The sequence below is a fragment of the Octodon degus genome, unplaced genomic scaffold (assembly GCF_000260255.1).
Source record: "Octodon degus isolate 3935 unplaced genomic scaffold, OctDeg1.0 scaffold00064, whole genome shotgun sequence".
Taxonomy (NCBI): Eukaryota; Metazoa; Chordata; class Mammalia; order Rodentia; family Octodontidae; genus Octodon; species Octodon degus.
In genome coordinates, this window is record NW_004524640.1 from 2,758,114 (window position 1) to 2,784,431 (window position 26,318).

The following is a 26,318-nucleotide window of genomic DNA, read 5'->3' on the forward strand; positions in this document are numbered from 1 at the left end:
GCTCATGCTAAATTCAGAGCTTGATCCTGTGGTTGTTTCAGGGGTGGCTGTTTCTCCTGCCCCCAGTACCCTGAGCTCTAACTCAAGCCTAAAGCCCGGGGACTATCTTGATCCGGTTAGCTAAAGCTCTAATGCCTTGCAGAGTGCAGGTTTATTCCGGAGCAGGAACCCCGCGTCTTTCCAACTAGCGGTTCTTCTGCACGTTGCACGCGATTACCGCTGAGTCCGAGCGCGGCGCGGAGCAGCTGGCCCTTTGTGCCCCGAGCTCGGAAACCCGGCCGGCTTGTGACGCACCGAGGCTCCGCCCCCGGCGTGACGCCGGCGTCAGACCAGTCCCGGCATCCTCCGCGGCCGACCGCGGCGGAGCGCACAGAGAAGTCTAGCCCGTGAGCGGCCGCGGCGCAGTTCCGTTGCTGTCCAGGTCCGGCTCGGCCAGCGTGCCGCCTCTAGCCGTTTTCCTACCGCTCGCCCGTCCACCCGAGCGCCCCCAGCCCTCCCGCGAGGGCGCCCCGGGACGGAAGGAACCACCAGCCTGTCGGCGCCCGCCGTTCTCGTGGTCGCCGTCGCCGTCGTGGTCGTGGTCGTCTCCGCCGTCGCCTGGGCCATGGCCAATTACATCCACGTCCCGTCCGGCTCGCCGGAGGTGCCCAAGCTGAACGTCACGGTGCAGGATCAGGAGGAGCAGCGCTGCCGGGAGGGGGCCCTGAGCCTGCTGCGACACCTGCGGCCCCACTGGGACCCTCAGGAGGTGACCCTGCAGGTAGGTAACGCCCCCCCCACCCCCGCGGCCCCCCGCCCCCGGCGTCCTCCCGGCCGCCCCCGGCTTCCCGGCCAGCGCGAGGGCCCTCAGGAGCATCCCCCTCCGCGGTCCTCCGGGAAACGGCCCTGGGCTCCTGCATCCCCCCGGGAAGGTCACTCCCCCTCTCCACAGCTGCTATTAAGATTGCCCCGAGGGCACGTTTTCCCCTTCTGCAAGCCGCTGCGTGAGTGACGCACCCCTTCCACCCCGGGAGAAGATTCCGGCGCTGGTTGCCCCTCCTCCCACTCCGCAGTCGGTTCTGACTGTAAAACGAGCCCTCTCCACTCCCCCTGCGCGGGGTCCTCGGCTGCCGCCCCAGTGACTTCCTCCTTCCATAAATATTGCGCTCATTAATCCTTTCTGGTCGTTCCCATCCCCTCCCACACCCTGGCGACTTACCCTCCTTGATCAAGCCTCCGCCTGCAATGTATCTTCCCAAATGCTCGCATTGGCGAGTACTCGATTCCAGAGTCATGATCCGGGCCGTGCGTTCTAGATTTAAGTTTTTAGGTCGCACTGCATACATCTTTTCTTTGCTTAGATATTTCCGAATTTTTAAGTTGTAGTAAAATTAGTACCTCATGTTGGCATGGCGGGGACTGGGGAATATTTGCTTTTCTTGACCCACTGTATTTATACACAGACAAAAACCTGGGAGGAAAACCCATCTCTTTGAGTTTTCGATTAACTTGAAGTTATGATTTCTTATAGAATGCCAATTTTAAATTTTTTGCAGGTTTTGCAGTATTTAGTTTTACAAATTACATGGCAAAATGGACCTCTTAAACTCATTTATCCTTGCAAACGAACAAACAAAAAAATCTCAATAAATTTCAAGACTGATATTTAGGGGTTGTAAGAACATGATTTGAATTAGTAAAATCATCTGCCTCGTTTTTTGATGACTTCAATTGTCGAATTTATTCAGTAGTGTTTGTTGATTGGTTGTTTCTTGAACTCTTTACTAAAGTAGCCATCCATCTATCTACAAAGATGCATGAAACATGAACAATACCCAGGTCCCAGAACAGTCCCTGACACTTGGCCTTTCTTGTGTCAGTTTCAGTTCTTACTGCCTAGGGGAATTTTGAACAGATTAAAAGGAACCATATGCTTTAGGGGGAAAAAATTGTGATTCAAAAATGTTCAGAATTTTAAGGGTCTATTTGTTTGCCATATATATGCAATAATGAATCTAGTGTTTTTATAATTAAGAATTACTTCCTTTATGGAAATGTCTTCAAAATTGGAACTTGTACTTGTTTGTTCCTCCCTGGGGTGCTGGGATTGGACCCTGGGCCTTGCACGCGCTAGCAAGTGGTCTACAGTTACCACATCCCTGGTCTTCATACTTACTGGTTATTTATTAACTTTTCCAGTTTATTTTTGACCATTCTAAAATTTATTAAAGTGATTTATTTTCTGGCAGTGAGTCATAAATTAAGCATATCTCTTATTAAAGTTAGTGCCACTTCCTGGTAAACTCCAGCACTAACACGTCATGTTGCTTTTTAAGCAGTGGCTTCAAAGTTTGAAGTTTTTTTTTTTTTTTTGTATTTTTTTAGGGAAGTGCCTACAGGGTGTTCAGGGTCTCACTACTAGGTCAGACTCCTAGTAATCCGCCTGTTTACAGCCTCCCAAGAGCTGGGATTACAGGTGTACGTCACCATGCCCAGTCTCAATTGCCATCTCAGTGTGCCCTGCACGGCAGGCCTGGAGATCGGCAGGCCTGGAGATCGAACCCCTGACCCCTGTGCCTCCTTGCAGACGCTTTAATCCTCTGAGCTATTTGGCCGGCCCCAAAATTGGAAGATTTGAAGACTGGAATTTTATTTTTCTGTAGAATAGTAATAATAGCTATGCTGGGGCCTCATGTTCTAGACTGATCTCTCTCTCTATGTTTTTGACATTTAATTGTCCAAATAGCCATGGTAGGTGAGTAGTAACATTTCTTGGGTAAAATTATAAAAAAGCCAGGCTTTAGGTAAAAAGGACAAAAGATGGTACATGAAATTGGTTTTGATTGTTGGAAAGTAATTGTGATTTAATATTCATTTCTGAGTGGCAGTTTTCAGCTTTCACCTTTGGGCTCATAATCAGCACTGCTAATTTGTAAGTGATAGAAAACACTATCACTTACTTTTTTCGAAACCTGACTATTATGTAGAAATGTATTTTTCCATGTACATCCAAAGTTTTTGATTCAGAAGCCGGGACACAGATACACTGACATGATGGTTAGTCACCTTTCTTTCTTTATTCCTTTTTTTTTTTTTTTTTTTTCCGGACCCGGAGATTGAACTCAGGCCCTTGTGCTTGCCAGCGCTTATTCCACTGAGCCATCTCTCCAGCCGGGTTATTCACCTTTCAACTCAGTAACATTTGACTTCCTCCCATTCTAGCTCATTACAAACTCTGCGCTTGATCTTAGCCAGAAGGCTGGGAAGTGATAGGTCATTATAGACTCTTGATGTTTCAGGATTTCTAAGTAAATCTCAATGGGACTGTTTTGAGATTTCTATATTGGAAGTATACAGATAAAAATTACACCTCATATTTCAAAATGAAAAACATGGATTGTATACCAAACAGATTAGAATGTAATTTTAGGAAATTTGGTGTTGATTAGTATAGCTTGCTTTGTTTTGGAAGAGGGCCTGGATAATGTAGTTCAGGCAGGCCTTGAATTCACTGTGTAGCTCAGATTGTGCTCAAACACACTGTTCTTCTGCTTCGCCCTCCTGAGTGCTGGGATTATAGGCAAGCACCACTACCCTTGTCCGTGCCCCCAACCCCACACTGGGTTTGAACTCGGGGCCTTGAGCATACTAGACAGGTGCTTAAAATATGCTTTAAACATACTTTAGTTTTCTATAGTAATACTTATCTTACTTGGAAATTACATCTGGAAAATGTCCGATTTCAGAGTGTACTGGAAAGACTTGAGTTCAGTACAAAGTGGTGAAAGGGCCTAGTCTTTGCTCAAAACATACGAGTGCATGGAATGATATACCCTAATTTAAATAGATTTTTCTGCTCTTACAGAACTTTGTGAGGTTTTTTTGAGTTCAGTGAGAGTAGGCAGAGTAGATCTCACACAGTACAGTTTAGTACCAGCCCCAGTGCTTTGTACTTAATACTGTTTTCATACTTTTCCTACAGTGCTCTCACCTGTATTCTTCCAACTATCCTATGCCGTAGACAAGTGCTGTTATTGTGTATGTTATAGTTAATGAAACCGAGCCTCTGGTTTGTAAATGGCTGATCTGGGATGGGAACCCATCTTGTTAAATACTGCTGTTTGTCCAAAAGAGGTTGTGTTGATATATTATGATGAAAGCAGGGAAGTCATGTCTGTATACAATTAAAAAAATCTTTGCCTCTTAAAAAAGAGTTTTCTATAAATTCCCTTGAACATAAATTTACATTGTTTTTGAAAAGGAATTCCTTCAGCTTTCCTTAAGATAGAGATTGTGTGGGGCTTTTTTGCTTTTTGAGACAGGGTCTCATTATGCAGTTCAGGCTAGTCTTGAGCTCACTTTGTAGCCCAGATTTATCTATTCTTTTGGATGGTCATTTAAAGGAAGAATTAAGTCACTTCTCAGGCTCAACAATCATTCTCCAGAGGTTCATAAAATTGTTTTTCCTTCTAAAAATGCTGTTAAATTAGTGTTTTTAATGTTCCATTACGTTGTCTTAGAGTCTGTCTGCAGTGTTGAACCTTTTTTTTCCATCAATTTTCATTATTTACACTTTTTTCACAACTTGGGACCTGTACATAGCCCATTATGGCAAAGTCTTGAGAGGATCCTGAGGTCAGTCACTGTTAACAGTTTTAAACTAACGATTTTCTTTGTGGGCTTTCCATGACATTCTTGTTCTGTGGCCCCCTTCTCTCTCCTGCCCTCCCCTTCCTTTTTCTTTTGCTATTGAGCTAAGTTCCAAGCTCTTTTTAAGTCTTTTGAGGTGGAGTCTCACCAAGTCACTAAATTGTCTAGGCTGGATTCCTGCCTCAGCCTCCTGGGTTTAAGGCATGTGCCTCCTTGTCAGGCTTCCATTTAAGTTTTCTTTTTTAAAGTGAAATATACTGATAGTGGTGCAGAACATAGTGTTGAAACTGTGCAGGTTTTGAATCTAGACTGTTTTACTAGCTTTTTTAATTTGGTTAAGTTACTTAACCTTTTAAGCCCTCAGTATCCTTCACTGTAAAATGAACCTGAGGGCCGTTGTGAGGGTGAAATAAATCCTCTTTCAACAATTACTGTCACTGAGCACCTGAATATTGGATGCCTTAATAAAAAAACAGATATCTGGTTTTTGAAATTCTCAGTCTTTGAGAGAGACAACAAAATATAGTATAGTGTTTTGGGGATGAATAGATTTTTTTCACATGCAGAAGCTACATGAGAACATTTAGAGAATGTATTGGTCTCTCTACTGCTGTACTGTATGCTTCTGCATTAAAAAACCTTTTTTTTTTTTTTTTTTTTCATGGGCCTGTGCATCCTAGGCAGATGCTATACCACTGAGCAGTTTCTGGATTTTATTTGTTAAGTGCATATACACTAGCCTGGGAGCTGATGTGTCAGGTTGTGTAGCTACAGAGTACTGTCCGTATACCCTTCCTTGTTTTCAAACATTTTAGAGACAGTTACCTAAACATTAAAAATTCATAATCTCACTTTAATTTAATATTGACATTTAATTTTGATATTGATTGTTCTGTGCTTTGAAAGAATAAAAACTGACCTGTACAGGTGCACTATTGAATTGTGTCTTCTTTTTGAGATAGAATTTCACTATGCAATTCAGGCTGGCCTTGAACTTACTTTGTAGCCCAGGTGGACCTTGAATTTGCCTGCCTTGGCCTCTCAAGTGCTGGGATTACAGGGAAATTACAGGCATGCCCCACCACGCCTGGCTGAGTTTGTTGTCCTTAGTGTTCTAAACCATACCCTTAGCTTTTTTTTCTTGTGATGCTGCAGATCTGACATCCTAGGCTGGGTGCTAGCCTCACGTCTAGGCAGGGTGCTAGGCTAAAATGCTACTTCATTCTTGGCTGGTGCCCCTATTATCGTGCTACATCCTCAGCCTGGTGTTCTGAATTTAAAATTAATTTTTGTTTTTAAAAGAATGAGTTTAGGGCTGGCCAAATAGCTCAGCGGATTAAAGCACTTGCAAGCAAGCACAGGGGCCTGAGGTTTGGTCCTGGGCCCTGCTGTGCTGCCCCTGCCCCCAGGGTGCACTGAGAGGGCAATTGAGACTATTCATGGTGACGCACACCTGTAATCCCAGCTCTTGGGAGGCTGTAAACAGGCGGATCACTAGAGTCTGATCTAGTAGTGAGACCCTGAACACCCTGTAAACCCTCCCTAAAATACAAAAAAAAAAAAAAAGAGCTTAACCTTTACTTTCAACAGTGTAAGTTTCTGTAAAATATTAGATAAAATTAATCTTAAATTTGCTAGAAAGATATAGTTATAGGACTCTTGGTTCTTGTGTTTATATGTACATGTGTGCATGTGTGTGTACACGTAAGATAGATTCACAACTTCTTTTCAGCATAACTTTTAGTAACAGTAGTTAAATGTCTAGCTTTTTATTCCCTGTTCCTTTTCTTTTTGCTTTTGGTATCCTAAAATAATGAATTATTAGAGTGGGAGGTATGACTTACGAGTATTGATGATGGGTAAAAGAAGTGTTTGTTTGATAGATGCCTGTCAATAATGGGTAATATTTTATAGGCTCTCTGTATTTAATTTAATTTTTTTTTTGCTACTCATATATTTTCTTAAGATATAACTATGAAATCAGGCACCAAAAGTGTTAGTTCATTTTCAGATATTAAGATCTGTGTGACTTAAAGAAAACAAATTGCTTTTTCTGTTTGGGACCATAGCATAATATGGTGGGAAGATGGTATTTAAATCTTGATTCTAGCCATCTGTAACCTTTGGCAGGTCTTAAAATCTCTCTGTAAAGTGGGGTTGCTGTCTGTATTCGAAAACTGTGATGAGAATGAAAATGAGACACTTAAAATTATACACAGCATGTTTGACTCTTACCTCCTCCATTTCACATTTCCATCTTTTACAAATGGAAAAATTGAGCTGAAAGAATTATAAGGTTCTGGGCTGGGGAGACAGCTCTGCGGTGTAAGTGCCTGCCTGGCAAGCACAAGGACCCGAGTTTGATCCCTGGTACTGCATGTGGTGCTGGCATGTGGAACCCTGGGCATGGTGGCACATGCCTGTAATCCCAGCACTGGGGAGGCTGACACAGGAGGATCACTACAGGTCGGACCTGTGTAGGGAGACCCTCTACCGAATAAATAAATAAAGAAGATTTAAAAAATTATAGTGTTCTACAATTCAGCGATTTTGATACCTTTTTTTAGACATAGTGGTAATTTTCAGGAATCCTTTTTATACTATTGTATCATAAAGTAGGCGTGGGAGAATTGGACAGAATGCTTCAGTGTGGGGGGAGTGATCTGATCTGAGATTTTGCTCTGTGTGTGTGTGTGTGTGTGTGTGTGTGCGCGCATGCGAGAGATGGGGGCAGAAGGAGAGACGAGAGAGAGGGAGAAGAAGAGAGAGAGGGACAGAGAGGAGAGAGAGAGAGAGAGAAAATGAGAGATTGATCTTGTGTGCTGGAGATGAAATCCAGAGGCTTGGGTATGGGAAGAAAGCCCTCTACTACTGAGCTGTGCCGCATTCTGAAGCCAAGTGTTTTTGTGTTTATTTTTTTCTCTTTTGCAGTACTGGTGGCGATTAAACTCAGGAACCTGTGCTTGCCAGGCAGGCATTTATTCTTTCTTTTTTTTTTTTTTTGGTGGTACTGGGGCTTGAACTCAGGACCTTGCACTTGCCAGGCAAGCACTTACTCTACTGAGCTATCTCCCTCGCACCCAAAGTGCTTATTCCACTGAACTATCTCCCCGACCCTTGAGCCGAGTATTTGGGAAGGATGCAGTTAGTTGCAACAGGTTGTTTTCAGGCAAGGAATACTATTTCACAAAGCCGGTGAAGCTAGATTGTGAGTTGTTTGGGCAGGAAAAGAAGTAGGAATGAATTCTGAGAATAATTGTTATGTTGTGAGACATTAAGGTTAAGTGTCTCTTTAAGGCATTAATATTTTATTAAGGACATAATGCCACTGAATACTGTAGGGAAGCCTTGAAGGAAAAAGAAACATTTTAAAAGGTAAATGCTATCTGGGGCTGTGGCCCTAAATTCCATCTCCATTATTGCAAAACAAGAAAAAGCAAAATTATCACTAAGACTAGAAAATCTCTTCCTAGCGTTTAAGAAATTCAGTTTAACATTTTTGTTTTGCGTTTAAGAAATGCAGTTTAACATTTTTGTTTTGTTTGTTTTAAAACTCTTAAAAACTAGTCCGTCCCCCGATTACTAGTGGTACAAGGGATTGAACCCAGGGCTCCTCCATTGTTGAACTATGTCAGCAGCTCTTTATTTTTTGAGCCAGGTCTTGCTAAGTTGACTTGAGCTCTGTATCTTACCGCAGCTTCCCATGTGCCAGCATGCCCAACTAGTATGCTGTTTTGGGAGATGCTGCACTGAAAGGCTTCAGTACCATTTCTTTCTTTTTCTTTTTCATCTTATTGAGACAAGGTTTCACTGCACAGTTTAGGCTGGCTTTGAATTTATTCTGTAGCCCACTCTGACCTCAGGCTCAGTGTTGTGCCTCAGCCTCCTGACTGCTGGGATTAAGTGTGCCGCCACACCCGGCCTGCACCATGACCTTTTCTGAAGGTGTACACAGTATGATCTCAAAAGTTTTTGTATGTGGTTTTTAGGGCCAGAGTCACCTTTTGTCACTTAGAACCATGGATGAACTGTGCCCCTCCCAGACTGCTAAAACCTGGTTGTTGGGGAGCAAAAATGCCATTGGGGAGTTGTGGAGGATTACTAGGACTGAAGGATAAGTGTTTTGAATTGAGTAAGTGTGGTTATGTAGGATGTGGATTTTGAAATTCTTGGTTACTGCATACCAAATCAATATAGTGGGCCAAGATCACTATAGTTTCAAAGGATGAGTTAGAATGTGATAGGCTGGCTATATCAGAAAGCCTTGCACTTGTTAAAAGGTGTATTGTTTCATGAAGCTTTAGTTTTATATAAAAGCACTGTATATACAGCATAATACAACAGATGGTAAAAATGTGTCTGGATGGCATTGAGGTTTTGCAGGCTCTTGTGTTACATGGGTACACTTGTAATCTCAGCTACTCTGGAGGGTGAGGCAGGACGGTCTCAACTTTGAGTCAGTTTTACAATAAAAAAACTAAAGATCTGGGGATGTAAATTAGAGAGCTGGGTTCAATCCCCAGTACCACACCCACGCCCACCCACCCACCCACACACACACTCTCAAAATTTAGTTGGATGCTACAGCTGCATACTTTATGAAATGTCTGCACTCCCAGCTACTCAGGAGGCTGAGACAGGAGGGTTGCTTGAGCTCACATAGCAAGGTGTTTTTCAGAAAGAAAAAGTTTGTGAAAGACTTAAGCAAAGAGTATTATGTTAGTTCAGATAAGAGCACTGGGTCCTAAATTTGGGGGTGGCCTTGTAGCTGGAAATGAGGGGCACATGTTGACATTCCAGAAGATAAATGTGCAGGTCTTATTCATTGCAGATGAGGTAAGAATGAAGATGAAAGTTTTGTTATTTATTTTTGGTGGTTTACAAAGTTAGGGAAGTAACAGACTTTTCTTGATTTTTGCCGTGTAAGGTATTATCCTACTTTTTGTGATGTGCCAGTATGGCTATGAATATCCTTAATATGCTGTTAAAAGTTGTGAGATACAACATAGAGAAGAATTCATGCTAAATAAATTACACCTGTGTAACCTCAGTGTGGGGAAGAAGTGTTTGCAGCAATCCAGAGTATCTCCATTTCTTCTTCTGGCCTTAATCTCTCCCTCCCTCTAGTGGTAACCACTACAGCAGTGTTTTCCCTCCTTTTATCCCTTTTCCCCTCTCCCTCTTTCCTTTCTTTTTTAAGATTGGTCTCCCAGTGTGGTCCAGGCCTGTGATCCACCTACTTCAACTGGGATTACTGGCAAATGCTACTATGCCCAGTTTGCTCCTCCCCCCCAAAAGAATAGACCATTTTGGATTAGTCTTTTTCTTTTTTTTCCCATAAGTTCTTTAAGAAAAGTAATATAGTAGGTGCATGAAAATCCTTTTACAAGAAACTACCAGAACACAAAAATACATCACAATGCTAAAACTTTGGAAGAAAAAAAGACGGGTTGTGGCTCAGTGAGAAGACCCTGGTTCAATGCCCAGTAACAACAGCACAATTCTGATATTTCAGCATTTATGGGCCTGCAATGTTCAACTCTGGAAATCATAATTTTTAGAAGGAATACGCTGTTTTACACTTTTTTCCCTCAAGAATATAGTTGTTTGGGTGGAAAGATTGTTGAGAATGTGTGTAACAGACTAAGAAGCTTTGTTTTTGATTTTTTAATTTCATTATATATGTGTGTATATGTTGTGTGTGTGTGCATTCATACATGCTGTTATCTTTTCATGTATGTGGAGGATTGGTGCCAGGTAACCCAAATCCTCAGGTATTCGCGTCTCTTACGTAAAATGTTATAGTACTTGAATAAAACCTATACATATGTTGCTATATATTTTCAACTTTAGATTACTAGAATATTTAATACAATGTAAATTATTATGCTGTACTAGTGTAGAATAATGAAAAGAGTGCATGTTCAGGTGCAGATGGATTCCTTGGCCCGCCCTCCCTTTTGATAACAGGACTGAATGCAGAGCTTTCACGTTGAGCTGTATCTCCAGCCTTTCCCCTCCTTTTTAAAAATGTTTAAACAGTCTCACTAAGTTACTCAGGCTAGAGGTGAACTTGCAGGCTTCTGCCTCAGCCTCAGAATGGTAGGATTACAGGGGCATGCCCCCAGATATTTTTGATCTACAGTTAGTTGAATCCAGGCATGCAGAATTCACAGGCGTGGAAGGTTGACATGCAATTACACTCTTCGTGCAAATTCTTTTTTTTTTTTTTTTTTTTTTTTTTAATTTGCAGTGCTGGGGTTTGAACACAGGACTCTGCACTTGCCAGACAGGTGCCTATTCTCCTGAGCTGTCACCCCAGCCCATGCAAATTCTTTCTCCATTTTATTGATACTAAATATGTGTATTTATATATGCATACACATATATTTTCTATCTTTAAAAGAGTAAGGTAGAAATCTTTTCTGTTTTAAGAACCTTATAGCCATAGGAAGCTTAGAATTTACTGTGATTGCGAAGTAACGGTAACATTTAAGTCAAACTTCATTCTTTATGATGTGAAGTTACTTTGATACTTGAAAAAAGCCAGTTGATATTTGATGTGTATTAAAAAGTTCTAGAACGGTAAATGTAGAACCTGGAATTTCCTAGAGTGACTACAGGTGTGCAGATGGAGAAACAGATCATAACTAGTACTGTACTGTACTGCTTCCTTAGAGTCAGTATTCATCTCTGCCTATGAAAGGATAGCACTGTTTGGATTTTTATGTCATAAATATTTTTGCTTTTTTTGAATTTTTTAAATAAATCATGGAATAATACGTTTTTTTTCACCTTGAATTTAATGTATTTTTCAGATTCTGAGTGATAATCTCATGTGTGTATACAAGTAGTTCTTTTTTCAGTACTGGGCATTCCGTCAGGGCCTTCTCGCTAAATTACATCCCCTGCCCGTTTTAATTTAATTTAATAATTTAATTTAGCTCAATATAATTTAATTTTTGACACAGGCTCTTGCTAAATTTCTCAGCTTGCACTTGAGCTTGTGATTCTCTTCCCTCAGGCTCGCAGAGTGCTGGGGTTATAGATGTGTGCCACACCACCTGGTTATCACTGTGGTTCTCTGCCATGACTGACTAGTATTCCATTGTGAGAATCTACCTTAGTTTATCTTCTATTGGTAGACAGTTGGGTAATAATAGACAGTATTACATATTATTCTCCAAAAAACATACTTGTACTTTTTGTGTGTGTGAGCATAAATATGTCTAATAGGTGGATGTCTAAGAGTAGATTTGGGTCATCTAATGTATGTATTTTCAGCTTTACTAGATACTTCAGTTTTCCAAATTTATTATCCAAATTTTTGCTTCTAAAAGTAGTATATGGAGTTTTAGTTGTACTGTATCTCTACTGGCAATTGATATCGCCTGTCTTCATTTGTATGACCCTGGTTGTATTAGGGGTCTATTATTCAAGGCTCAAACGCTGATAATTAGCATAATTTTTCTTTCTGTTGATTATTTGCATTTCTTTTTTTTTTTTAACGGTACTAGGGATCGAACTCGGGACCTTGTGCTTATGCCTGCTGAGCTATCTCCCTGGCCCTGCGTTCCTTTCTTTTGAGGTGCCTGTTTAAGTGTTTTACTGTTGACTTGCCTACTTTTTAATGACTTATGCTAGATTTGAGTCCATGTTTTATTTGAGACAGGGTATGCCTAAAACACTAAATTGCTTAAACTGGGCTTCATCTTGCATCCTCTGGCCTCATTCTCCCAGAATGCTGAGATTACAGGTGTTTACTATTATGACCACCTTTGTTTTCATGATCAATTGGAATGGGGGGGCCTTGCTATGTAGTTCAGACTGGCTTTCAATTTACTGTGTAGCCCACTCTGGCCTTGAACTTGAAGTAATCCTCCAGTATCCTGGGTTTATGAGCAAGCCCACTAATCTTGGCTTCATTGTCACTCTTATTAGTGTCTTTTGATGAGTAATGTTAAGCCCGATTTTATTTTGTTTTCTTTATGGGTAGTATATTTCCTTAAAAAAAATCTCTTTCTATACCAAATTTATGAAGCTATTTTTATTTTGGTTATTTTATGTTTTTACATTGGATTTCTGAAGCACTTGGAATTGGTTGTTACGTTTGTTGTGAGAAGGTAGGGATCATAATTCTTTTTTTCCAGGCTATTGGTTGATGCAGTATCAATTGTTGAAGAGATCTTTTCCCATTGAAGATCACCTTTTTCATCAATCAGTTGGCCCTTGAATCTGAAGATTGCCTTTACTACTTTTGACTTTTTTTAACTGCATTATAAATTGCAGGCTCAGTTTTTTAGATCCCACAAAAGAAACTGGTGTCATTCACTGACTTACTCACTCCTTTGAGAGAGGATATCATTGTGTAGTTCAGGCCATCCTTGAATTTGCTTATGTAGCCTGCACTTGATCTTAGCCTAAAGGCCGAGAAGCGTTGCTTATGTAGCCTAGATGGCCACAAACTCATGGGGCCTCGTACCTCAGCCTCCTGAATGCGGGGTTATAGGCGTGCACCACCACACTAGGTTGGGTGAAAAACTATAATTTCTTTAGAAATATTGTCTTATAAACTGTGTATTATATCCTTAAGACCTTTAAGATCTCTCAAACTTTGGAAGTTTTCATTGTAGAGATCTTACATATTTGATTTATTCAATTCCTTATATTACTGGAAAGGATATCAATTACAAAATTATTGCTTGTTGGTGTACAGAAATACAATTCATTGTATACTGAATTTTTGAAACATTATTTTAATGGTGTGTGTTATGAATACCATAATCCCTAACCCCACACTTGTTCTTAGAGTTGAACCCAGAGCCTTGTACATGATAGGCAAGTGCCCTACCACTGAGTTATACCTCTGTCCCCTTATTCTGGTGGCTTTTGTGTAAATTCTGTTTTTTGTTTTTTGTTTTTTGTTTTTTGTGTTTTTTTTTTTTTTTGCTAATAAGGACAGCTTTTCCTCTCTTCTACTCTCCCTCTACCTTTCAGCACACTGTTACTATCAAATGTGATAGCGGGCAACCTTGTCTTACTCCCATTCTCCTGGACAACATTGAATAGTTTATTGTTAGATATAGTGTTTGCTGAGGATTTTCTCTAGATATTCTGTCAGGTCAAGGAAATGTCTTTTATGCTTAGTGTGGTTGGTATTTTTATCATGAATGAATAGTAAATTTTATCACAGAGATTTTTTTTTGTACCTTTGGCTATGATTGATTTTTCTCCATGTTTTATTACTGAGATTAACATCGATTTTAAAAATTTGTGGTTAACCTTTGGATTCCTGATGTGAACCTTCTTTTTTTATATTTTACTGTATCAGTTGCTGATATTTTATAACTATATTCATAAATCAGATTGGTGTATGATTTTCCCTTTTTGTAATATCCTTAATTAAGTTTTAGTATCAGGTTGGGAGGCATTTCTGTTTTCCATTTTTGAGAGCATTATTTACAGAAACAGTTATTTACATGTGTAGTATCTGTTGTGGGGTATACTTCCTTGCTATATATATATATATATTTTTTTTTTTCCCTAGATAAATTCTACTAGGAAGTTACCAACTTCATTACCTTTTTTATAGTTTTCAATTTTGTTGATAATTTTACCTTTTATTATTTCCTGTATGTTTTTTAATGATGCTGGGGGTGGTACTTGGCCACCCCCACACTAGGTGTACACTGTACCCCTGGGCTGCAGGCCCAGCCTCACCCATGCGTTTTGATGTGCATTGGGAAGGCAGTGGCTTTCTTGTGCAGCCTTTCCATTCACTCTCACCACAGGAAACTGGTCTGTGGGCCTCCTTACCGGGAGACAGAGTGCAGCCTGTGCTGAACTTGTTAGCTCCTGTGAGAATCTCTCTCTGTCTCAGACTCTGTGTGTACGCCTTTGTTCTGCCAAGGCATGTATGGCACATGTCACCTAGGCAGCCCCTACTAAATTTGTCCCTGGTGAGGTCCTTTTGCTGGAGCACAGGAGGAGTATGTACAGGCCAATTATCTGAATCAGCCCTTCGAGCGGCCCAGTAGTTGTGGGGGGCTGACAGCTACTACTGAAGCTGATTTGATTTTGTCTCTTTTGTGAGTAATGCATTATTTCACGTAGTGTTTAACTGTTCATTGTGTTTTCATTGGTGACTTCAATACTAAGATACAGTGGACTGACATGCTCAGATTTCTGCACAATAATAGACAACAGTTGTCACTTGCTTGACATATGTTTATTATTATTCAGGTCAAAATGTTTTTTTATTCACATTGTGATTCATCACATTGCCAGTTTTTTTAATCTCACATATTTAGATGTTCATTTGATTCATTTCCAATGAATGTGTAATTTTGAAAAAAAAATTTTTTGGCTGAGCCGGGGATTGAACTCAGGCCCTTGCGCTTGCCAGCCAAGCACTTACTCAACTGAGCTATCTCCCCAACCCCACCCCAACTTTTTAAAGAAAAATTATAAAAATAGAATTTATCCCTTTAACCATTTTTATTTTGGGGATATGTGTGTATGTGCATGTGTTTTCTAGCTCATCCATGGTAGATTGAACAAATATTCTTTAATCTTTTGATAGTAAGGGGGGTGTGGTAGCCAGTGCCTGTAATCCAAGCCCTCAGGAGACTGAGGCAGGAAGGTCGTTGTGAGTTCTACACCAGCCTGGGTTACAAAGTGAGCTCAAGGTCACCCTGAACTGCATAAGGAGACCCTGTCTCAAAAAAGACAAAAACCAAACAAAAAAACCAAAAACCAAACAAATAATCTTTTGCTATTTTGAGCCTTGTTTTATAATCAAACCTGTAGTCATTGGTATCCTTGTAAGATTGTGCATTCTGTTGTTAGTGTTCTGTAGATGACAACAAAGTTGGGATTTTTACTATGCTTAGATCATTTAATATGTATTTTTTTTTTTCTGTTTTAAATCACATCTTGGATGTATGTTCAAATTCCCAGCATTTATTGTGGAGTTTATTTAGTTCAATGAATTTTTGCCTGGTAAATCATTTCTTGTATCCTTGTAAAATACTGTTATGTGATACAGGATAGTGTATCTCCTTTGTTATTGCCTGCTTGTGAAGCAGCATGTGTTTTTCCATACTTAGTATTTTAATTGAATTACTTAGTTTTTGCGTTTAATCTAATTAGGTTTTTCTCTTTCACTTCTTATGTTTTTCTTTCTGTTTGACCAGTTTTTATGTTTTTCATCATTTTTCCTTTGATATTTTTATACATCTCTGAGGACCTCACAGTATAATGTGGTATAAATATCGCTCATCTACTAGTACATTGTAGTATATGTTATGTGTAGGTTAGTAGCAAGCACTGAGTATATCTTATATAAGTTTAGAAACTTCCTCCTAGAAGAGAGAATTCCGTTGCTAGAATTTTCAAGGAAGTTGAAAGTAGGTAAAGAAAAAGAAGGAAAAGTTTATCAGTTAGATTGCTAGATAGTGAAGTGTCAAGGAATTTGTATGCCCTAAGGAATTTAGATTTTATCCTTTAAGCAGTGTGGAGCCATTTGAAGATTTTCAGCCACTTGTTTCTATGTGTATTTGTGGAGTATCTGGTAGTGACAGAGAGTGAAAGCGCTCTGCCCAGAGGAGAAGAGGTTAAATTGGCAATGGGGCTGTAACAATACTACAAAGAAAAGATTAAGGACATCCTGGATTAGGGTGATAGCAGTGGGGATAGAGACGGCTGAGAGGGAAGTAAACTTTTGAAGTATGAAGATGAAAAGGATTTCAAGGATGATTTCGCCAGTGTAGGTTAATGAATGAATTGGTCTTAATGATTTTTCTCCGGTCTTTTGAGGCTTTTGTTATGATGTGCCTTCACTTATGTTTTTTGGACGGTTGACCTCCTTTTCTTGGATCTTTGAGATTATTTTTCATTTAATTTTTGGAAAACTTTTAACCACTATACTTTGTTTTTCTCTCCTTTGGGAACATATATTGCCTCAGTTATTCTTCTCTCATTGTTGGGACAAATGCCCGATACTCAAAATGAAGGAAAGAAAGGTTTATTTAGCTCACAGTTACTAGAGGTTTCAGTTCATACTTGGCTGGCTCCAGGGCAGAGTGGCACAGGGCAGACTGCATCAGTTCATGGCAGTGGTAAAGAGCAAGCCAGAAAGCAAGAGCAAATGGATTCAATCCCTGGTTCCACCAAAAAAAAAAAAGCAAATGGAGGAGTAGAAAATACACTGGCAATAGAGAGGAAGTCTCTCTCCCTTAAGTTGCATTCAGGCAATCGCCCCAGGCTGGAAGGAGTACTCACATCCGTAATCCCAACAGTACTAAGACCCATAAGCCCAGTGGATCATGAGTTGGTCTCAAACTCTGGAAGTCCCTACCCCATGACTTCATGAGGTTTTGGGGGGACAACTAGACAAAAACTATAACATATATGTAAGATATACCCACACATGCACACATTCATATGCACATTCTTTTAGAGTTGCCTCTCAGCTCTTTGATGCCATCTTTATTTCTTCCTCCCTGTGTTGGGGTCAAAAGCCAGAGCCTTGTGTGTGCTAGGTGAACTCCTTACTACTTCCTCTAGCCCTCACCCTCCTCTTTGTCCTTTGTGCTAATAAATTCACGCAGCAGCATCCAGTGTGCAAGGTAGACAGCCAAAATGATGGTAGTGTGTGCGAACTTGCATCTGAGTGTGTGTGGGGGAGAGTGTGAACTTTGCCCACTTGGATTTCTGTTCCTATTTTCTAGACTTTACAGCCTAGTTTATGGGTCACTAGCATGGAGAGTATAAGTTCTTTTTTCTATACAAAAAGAACGCAAATAAAATGAAACAGAGGAAAGGAACCATCCAGGAAAGGAAATTTATAGTTCATGTTAAGGTTTGGAAGGATGCATGCATAGTAGTGTTATTGAAGATTGATGAATAATAAAAAAAAATAATACATATATTGAGTCAGGATAGCAGAGGTAATATGTGTGTGTCTCTGTGTGTAGATGGTGCTAATAAAGGAGAAATATAGCTCCCAACTAGCTCGATGTCAAATGTGCTGAGTTTATACTGCTGAAATTGGAATGTGAATTCCAAGGGACAACAGAGGTTTAGAATAGAAAAGGTTCATTGAGAGATAGCTCCTGAGAGAAGTTTGGCATGAAGCCCTTTGTCTGATAATTTATACAGCAAAGTCACGATGTGAGTACAACATGGGTTAAACTGCCATCACCCTATAGGATCCCAAGTACAGGCATTTAGCCAATATTGGTCCAGTAGGGAAATGAGTCATACAGCAAGGGCACAGAAGGCATTTTTGGGACAAGATGGGTCCAGACGTTCTGATCACCCACCCGCTTGGGGGACTGCTGTCTAGCTGGACTTACCGGATCAGGTTGTGCTAATTGCAATATAATCTCTTCATTATTTATCCCTTAGGGAGGCATGTAGGCCTGGCCATTGCATCTTTATCTTGGGTCTGGCCTTTTTTGAGATTTTTTTTTTTTTTTGAGGTAGGGTCTCACTACGTAGCTGTACAGGCTGGCCTTGAACTCATGGTGATGTTCCTGCCTCACTCTCACCTGAGCTTACAGGTGTGCACCACCAGTGGGCCTAGCCTTCTTGAGGTGTACCTCCAGCCACAATTTTGATGCTTTTATTTTTCCACTGACTTCCTAGATAGCCCAGTCCTTCTCTGTACATTAATTTCTATCTAACTGAGCGGCCTATAACAAGAAATCTCGGCCTTCATATGAATCCCTTAGATAAGGTAGAAGTAGTGGCACATACTTGTCATCCCAGCCCTGAGGAGACAGAGGCAGCCTGGGCTACATGAGTTCAGGCCACCCTAAACTAAGTAGAGAGATCCTGTCCCAGAAAACCAAACAAAGAAAAATAAGGATTAGAAGACATGAGTTAAAAAGAATTTAAGGTATTTCTAATGTCAGATTTTTAGTATTGAGTTTTAACTTATGTACCACATGCATTATCTAATAAAAATAGCAGATGGTGGGTTTGGAAGTAGAAACATTAAATATAAAATTCTCTTTTAAGAAATGTGTCCCATAGGTGAAAGAGAAATTGGCTTGTAAACATGGGTGGATTGCTAGGTGAACTGTACCACTGAGCTACAGACCGCCTCAACCTCACCTCCTATTTTAAATTTAATTTTGAGACAGGGTCTTGCTTAATTGCCCAGGTTGACTTCAAGTGTGGTCTTCCTTTCTCAGCCTGCCAGGTAGCTGGCATATAGGCATGGACCACTGTGCCTGTTTTCACTTCTTTTTTTAATCTATCTTTATATTTTGTTATTTGTTTTGGAACCTGATAACAATGCATCTTACATACTCTGTAATGCATGTAATTACTCTGTATGTAATTCCCTAGTAGGAACTCTTGAGAGTTCCACACTGATAGCTTAGTAGTTACATCATCCAACTTAACAATACAATTTTCAAGGATACTCAGAGGAATGGCTTGAATGTTCCTATGTATCTGTTACCTAAAATCCACACTTGCTTTCCTTTTTGAAAAATTAAAATGCCTTAGAAGTATTTTAAAACAAATCTCACAGATCAAGTTATTGTCATCTTGTATTTCTTTGTGCTCTACCAGTGAGCTGCGTCCTCAGCCCTTAATAACTGCTTATAATAATACGAACAGAGCTGGTGGTGACACAAATCTGTAACCTCAAAATGGTGGAAGGTCGAAGTAGGAGAATTTCAAGTTTGCACCCAGCTTGGGCAATATAGTGATTTAGTAAGATTGTGTCTCAAAATAAAAATTGAAAAGAAGGGCTGGGGAATGTAGCTCATTGTGAAGGTCCTGGGTTCAATCTCTGTTATTATGAGAGAGAGAGGGAGAGGAGAGAGGAGAGAAAGGGAGAGAACAAAAAATTTACAAAAAATTATCATGCTGATACTGTTTTAATGTAAAAATTTAACAGTAGTTTGTAGGCCTACTTTAATATCTACAGTCAAATTTCTCTAGTTCAGAAAATGTTTTTATTGGTTGATGTATTTATTTAAGCCTCTTTAATACATAAGCTAACCATTGACTGTTGGTGGGTCATATGTGTAGACACACAAGTTTTTTTTTTTGCGGTACCAGGGATTGAACTCAGGACCTTGTGCTTGCCAGGCAAGCACTTATTCTACTGAGCTATCTCCCTGGCCCCACACATGTATTTTGTTGTGATTTTTTTTTTCTGGTGTTTTATTAACCCTATGTTTTCCTAAAAATAGAAATATGTAGATGTTGGATTTTAGGTCGTGGGTGGCACAGTGTATTTCATACTGCATCAATCAAGAGGAGAAAAAAGATGTAATACATGTATGATCATGTAGTGAATTTAGGGTGTGACATGTTACATAGCATATCAAGATTTTGCATCAATCTTTCATCAGATAGTTTTGCTCACTGAAGATTGTTGCTTAAGTAGTTATTTCATTGCAGGTGTTAAAATATTGGTTTCCTAGTTCAGCTGTTCTACATTTTTCAGTTGGGTTTAGTTTTTAGATAACTTTTTTATTAATTTGGACTGTATAATATCATGAAGTATATGGTTCATGGAAGTACAGACTGAGTGCTTAATTCTATTTTAGTTGCCAATTTTCAGAGTGATACTATCATTAACATTAAATAAATTCAGACTCTGAAAACATTGGAGTTTGTTAAAGAGTGGGTGTAAATCCTGTTTTTGACATTTATATTTTTAAAAACACAATAAAGTAAAGCATAGAAAAAGTTTAGAATCCACTATTAATTCACCTAGAATTTTTAAGTTATCAATATTTAAAAATCAGAAGTGATTAGGAGCTGTTAAGGAGTTAATATATTTTCTTTATCTTTTTATTTATTTATTTTTTTACTGAACTGGGGATTGAACTCAGACCCTTGCCCTTGCTAGGGAAGCACTTATTCTACTGAGCCATCTCCCCGGCCCCAGGAGTTAATGTATTTTAGAGTTTAACAAAATACCTAATGATACAAAATCAAACGTAAGGTAGTGCTCACTTGAAATCATAACAGTAAAAGGCATTTCTGACTTAGACCTTTTACTTTTTTAGGTATGAAAAGAGAATTTTTCCAGAGTGATTAACATTTTTAAGTATGTGGATTTAAGTTTCCTTAAGAGAAATATATTGAAAATACTGTTTTAACATAGTTTTTGTCTTATTTGCTGTTTTCTGACATCATCATGAGTTACTTTACTGTCTTAAACTTTAGGTAGGTAGACACATTTACGAACTTTCACATTCCGTAGCAGTGTTCCAAGAGCTTTTGGGCCCCGGGAGCTTGAAGTGAGGGTGGGGGTTGACTTTTTTTTTTCCCCCATAATTTTATTGATAAACAAATAGCATTGAGACAGTTTCAAATCAAATTGGTAGGACAGTTTCGATAATGAACACATTGTATACATTCCTCCCCGTGGTTAATTGCTGTAGGGGTTGACTGACTTGCCTAAGGTTACTCAGTTGTAAGCGGTGTAGTATGACTCTAAAAGAGGCAGACTCTTAATCTGGTTCTGCAGCGTATTTCGTGAACTGCTTGATAAACTGCAGGATATAGGTTGGTAAAAGGACATCTGTAAGATTTGTGTTTTGTTCCCACTGCAGTGAGGTGGGATTTATATTTCTACCGTAGATCCAGTGTAGTACGTATATCTACTGCATTTTAATAGTTATCTGGGGAGTGATGCAAGTCTAGTTTAGAGTGCGTGCCTGGCATGTATGAGGCCTGGGGTTCTATCCCTGCACTGCAAAACAGAAAGTGCAAGAGAAAAACCAAGTATATTTTGGATGGTTCAGCACATTGAATTGCTTTTGTTTTATATATGAGGTGGGAACCATACAAGGTCAAACAACATCAGTGTTTTTAAAAATCATTGTTTTCAGGCAAAGAATAATAGAAACAAACTTGTGCCTGACGCTGGCTGTTGAGTTTATTATTCATCGTGGTGACTGAGAACTATACCATGGGAAATGGTGCCAGTCTCCGTGAGTAGGTAGTAGGAAGCACTTATGTAGTAATGGGGTGTGCCCCTTGATACAGGAAGGATTCAAAGTAGCAGCGATTTGCTGTGAATTGGGCTCTGGCGAGAAGAAACTGGGAGAGAAGTCCATGGCTTGTGGACGTCTGTGTTTTAGTCTATGTTTTAATCTTACTTAGAGTGCTGGCGGAGTGAAGCAAGGGCAAAGCCTAGATCAAAAAACCAAGTTACGGTCACATTTTCTTGTCCAGAGTAGGAGACAGTATATTTATATTTTGTTCTCTATTCAAGCATTATTGTGAGAGTAGTTTTGTTGTTGTCTTAATTCCTTATGGTCATAGAGTGGCCTTGTCTGCTGGTGTTCTGTGAAGTTAGTTATATTCAGCCAAGTGTTAAAGCCTAGTTGAGGGTAGCGGGTCAGTGCCTGAATACTGGGCTGTTTCTTCTAATTTTTTTTTGTAAGTGTGAACCAGGTTTATTTCAGGAAAAAAGAAATGAGTAAACATACATAAACCAACAGTAAGAGATTACTGAGAAACAAAAAGATTTAAACTTCTTAGTACTTTTTTATATCTTTGAAGTTATATTTTAGTCTTATTGAAATATTTTTAATAAATGTGGGGTTACATTATTCATATATTTCATCTTTTTATTCTTAAAAATTGTCTTTCATTGTAAGATATCTGGCTTTTATGCAATATGGAAAAAAATTAGGGTTATTGGAATGGAATTGTAATTGTCATTTTTATGAATGTCGGTAAAATGTCTAGTATCTGTATCCAGTCATCTTATGTGTCTTAGGTCGTTAAGTACCATGTATCTTCACATGTTTCTGTGTGCACGTGTAAATGTATAGTATATGATCATATTCAACTTCGTTTTATTTTATGCTGTGTATTGAGCTCAGGGCTTGTGCCTAGTAGACAAGCACTCTGTCACTAAATCCATCCAGTCATTCAAGGAAAGCTTATATAGGCAAGAATTAGAGAATGTAAATTTTATTAGATAAAGTCATTAATGTTGGTAACTATGTGGGTTCTGGTGTTTATTGAGTCCCTAGTGTTTGCTGTGAAGATACAGAAAACATAGAGCATGATTTCTGGAATTTTAGGAGCTTAAACTCATTCACAATGCATATTGCAGAACATTTATAGTTTTCAGTGTTTAAACAGTAATTAAAATATTTTATCTGTGGGTGAGATCTGAAGTTACAGCATAGCATGTATGAATCCTTATGACATAATAAAAAGATGTTTTTCAACACAGACTTATTGAAGGATCCCACTTGGACTGAGTCTTGCTGTTTTTCATGCTTGCCTTGGCCACACCACAGGAATAGAGGAACAGGCAGGAGGGTCTCTGATTGGAGGCCAGCCTAGGAAAATAAGTGAAATGTTGTCTCAAAACAAAAAGGATTGGGATATAATTCAGTTGTATAGCATTTGTCTAGTGTCCATGAGGGTCCTGAGTTCACTTTGCAGCAGGGGGTGAGGAGGAGGAACTTCCTTCGAAGATGTGCAGCTTTTTAGAAAATATTATTTAATATCACAGTAGTCTAATTGAGCAAGAAATGCATATCCATTTTCTTTTTTTCATACATATCCATTTTCTCAGGCACTAATTGTGCATACTTTTTTGTGATACTGAAGATTGAACCCAGGACTTTTGCCCTGAACTCCATCTCTACCCACTTTGAAACCAGGTCTTGTCTAAATCACTAAGTTGTCCTGGAGGTACCTAAACTTGGAGTCTTCCTGGCTCAGCCCCAGAGGCTGGGGTTGTAGGTGTGTGGTACTGCACTGAGCTATATGTATTTTCGAAACTTTTGTCCTTTCTCCTGTTCTTGTCTAATTATGTTGGAAACAATGTCAGTGTCACTTTCATGGTCCCCCACTTTATTTCATTTGAGAGCCTCTGAAAGTTCTGAATGATAACTGGGTAAATGTCAAATTAGTACAGAGGAAAATGAAAGCTACAACTTTTGAGCAGCTAGTATTTTAAGAACTACTATTACCAGTCACCTGGTTGCTTTTTAAATCGACTTTCCTGTGCTCAGCTTAAAAAAAAAAAAAAAAAAGATCAATGTATTTATTATTTAAAACTCTTGAAAAGTCCCTCAAGTTCCACTTAGAAAATACCCTAGAAATCTTCTTTTCTTCCTTCAAGTTTAAAGTTTTTAAAAATGTCTTTTTATTTATTTCTTTATTTGGTATAGGGTCTTACTATGCAGCTTGGGCTCATAGTCGTCCTCCTGTCTCACCCTCCCCAGTGCTAGGATTACAGATGTGCTCCACCATGCCTGGTTTTGGTGGCTGGCACAGCGGCACAGCAAGAGATTCTGGGGATCAAATCCAGGCCTTTGTGCTTGCCAGACAGGCACTTAGACTGCTGAGCTATCTCCCTGGCCTTTTCTTCCAAGTTTAAACTGTCATAATTTAGTACTTAAAATATTTTTAATCTTTGAAATAAATATTTTTTTTTTCTGGTGAGTTGATGATTTTCCATGATGTACCATAATGTTAATGTATACTTAAATCTTTGAATATGATTAAGAGCTTTTGTATATAATGGGTGATGCTAGGAATATGACTGTCACATCCTCAGGGACATTTCACTTTATTGGATAAAGCAAAGATTGTGTATGTGTGTGTGTATGGGTTCACACATACACAATGATTGCCTTACAAAGTGGACTGATGATAGATATGAAAATATTATAGATAAAATGAATAATTTTTTGGCTCAAAGAAGACATGATGTTATTGGAATTAAAGGCAGTGTGTTAAAGTTAGTATTCCTTGCTTAAATCTAGAATAAAAATCGTAGATATATTAGACAAAATTGTATTCCAAGATTCTTTTCTTTTGGTGCTAGGAATCCATCCCAGGACTTTGCGCCTCCTAGACCAGCATTCTGCTATTGAGGTACATGTCCAGTCTTCAGAGATTCTTTTTGTTAAAAAGTTGGTGTTTTTCTTGTTTCTTTTTATTCCTGGACTCTGGGAATTGAACACAGGATCTCACACATGCTAAGCATGTTCTCTGCTACCAAGCTACACCCTGAACCACTGGTGTTTTCCTAGAGTTAGTATTTTGCTCATTATCTTTGTTATCTCTTTTCACATTCCTTAACAATATGTAACTGCTTTTTTCCTCATGTTTTTCTTTTTCTGGCAGCTCTTCACAGATGGGATCACAAACAAACTTATTGGCTGTTATGTGGGTAATACCATGGAAGACGTAGTCCTGGTGAGAATTTATGGCAATAAGACTGAATTGTTAGTTGATCGAGATGAAGAAGTGAAGAGTTTTAGAGTGCTGCAGGCTCACGGCTGTGCACCGCAGCTCTACTGCACCTTCAATAACGGACTGTGCTATGAGTTCATACAGGGAGAGGCCTTGGATCCAAAGCACGTCTGCAACCCAGCTATTTTCAGGTATTTACTTTTCTGAGTATTTGGTTATGAAAAAGTATATTAAATGCATGAAGGAAACATTGTTTAAAATTCCCCTTTTTTCAACAACTATTTGGTTCACTTAGAAACTTTCTTTAGTTGGAGCTTTTATTTCTAAAAAAAGAAATTGTTTTTAAATGATATTTACTATTTTCATAGTTGACTCTTCAAAAGAAAAAGCTGCAAGAGATTTTTAATTTAGAGCTATCTAAGATTAAGGCTTCCTCTAAATTTTTTGGTAGGAGAAAGGGTTTGTACTGAGGTCTGAACCCAGAATCTTTGCACTGACCTTCATGTCCCGTCCTTTTAAAAAATGTTTTGTTCTGAGACAGGGTCAAACTCAGTTGCTGAGTTGCCTAGGCTGGGCTTAAATTTGCAGTCTTCCTGCCTCAGCTTCCCAGAAGGCTGGGGTAAGGGCATGTACCACCAGGCTCGGTTTCCTCTTTAGGTAGTGTTTTATCAAAGTGGTACACATTTGTTGGTCAACTGCTTATTACTTAATTGTTGATATTTATAGAGTCTCTTATTTCTTTTGTTTTTGTTATCAAAGACAACAAGTTTTTCATTTTAGAATTCCATGTTTTATATTTTGTATAAAGGAAAATGTCTTTGATATCCTCATTATACTTCTGAAACTATCAACTTCTAAAATTTGCTTTCTGCTTTTGAAGCCCCTAGAAAATGAACTTGATTTGAAAATAGCAGGTTTGTTGTTTATTTTGTTCTCAAATCCTCTTTGTAGCTCTGAAAATTTCCTGAGGACCAAGAGAGGTTTTATTTCTGTATTTCATCTATGTTTGTCAATATTGCCATGTCAAAAGTTAAAATAGAATGTTGAGAATATGGGAACATCACGTGGACACCTTGTTGCCATCAGTATGATGTCAGGTATTATACAGCCTCTGAAACTACACTGTACACTTGGGAGGCAATAAGAATATGTTGAATAATGACTCGTGAAAACCATTGTCTACTATACACTTCCTACACCTCAAGTCCCCAGGGATTATGCTTTAAGAATTGCTGTGTTAAAACAGTGATAAAAATTAAATGAACCAATGTTATTGCCCTTTGGTAAACTTGAATGTATTAATACATGTTAGAATAAACATTTATTCAAGCCCTAAGTTTTAGTTATCAGGCATACGAATCCTTTTACGTGAGTATACTCATTAGATGTGTTGTGTTGAAGGATCCTAGTTAATACATTATGCTTGCTTGCTTGCTGTGTTGCCCAGGCTGGCACTGAACTGAAGAGCTTTCCAAGTAATC

At 39.1% G+C, this 26,318-nt stretch overlaps 1 protein-coding gene across 1 annotated transcript in view; it reads left to right on the plus strand.

Annotated features, from left to right (window-relative positions):
- The first annotated feature begins 255 nt into the window (after positions 1 to 255).
- Etnk1 (ethanolamine kinase 1) overlaps positions 256 to 26,318 on the plus strand; it is a 63,429-nt gene continuing 37,366 nt past the window's right edge. Inside the window, exons 1-2 of the mRNA XM_004634555.3 lie at positions 256 to 760; positions 24,769 to 25,028. Coding sequence (XP_004634612.1) covers positions 605 to 760; positions 24,769 to 25,028 — 416 coding nt within the window. The 5' untranslated portion in view covers positions 256 to 604. The remainder of the gene's footprint in view (positions 761 to 24,768; positions 25,029 to 26,318) is intronic.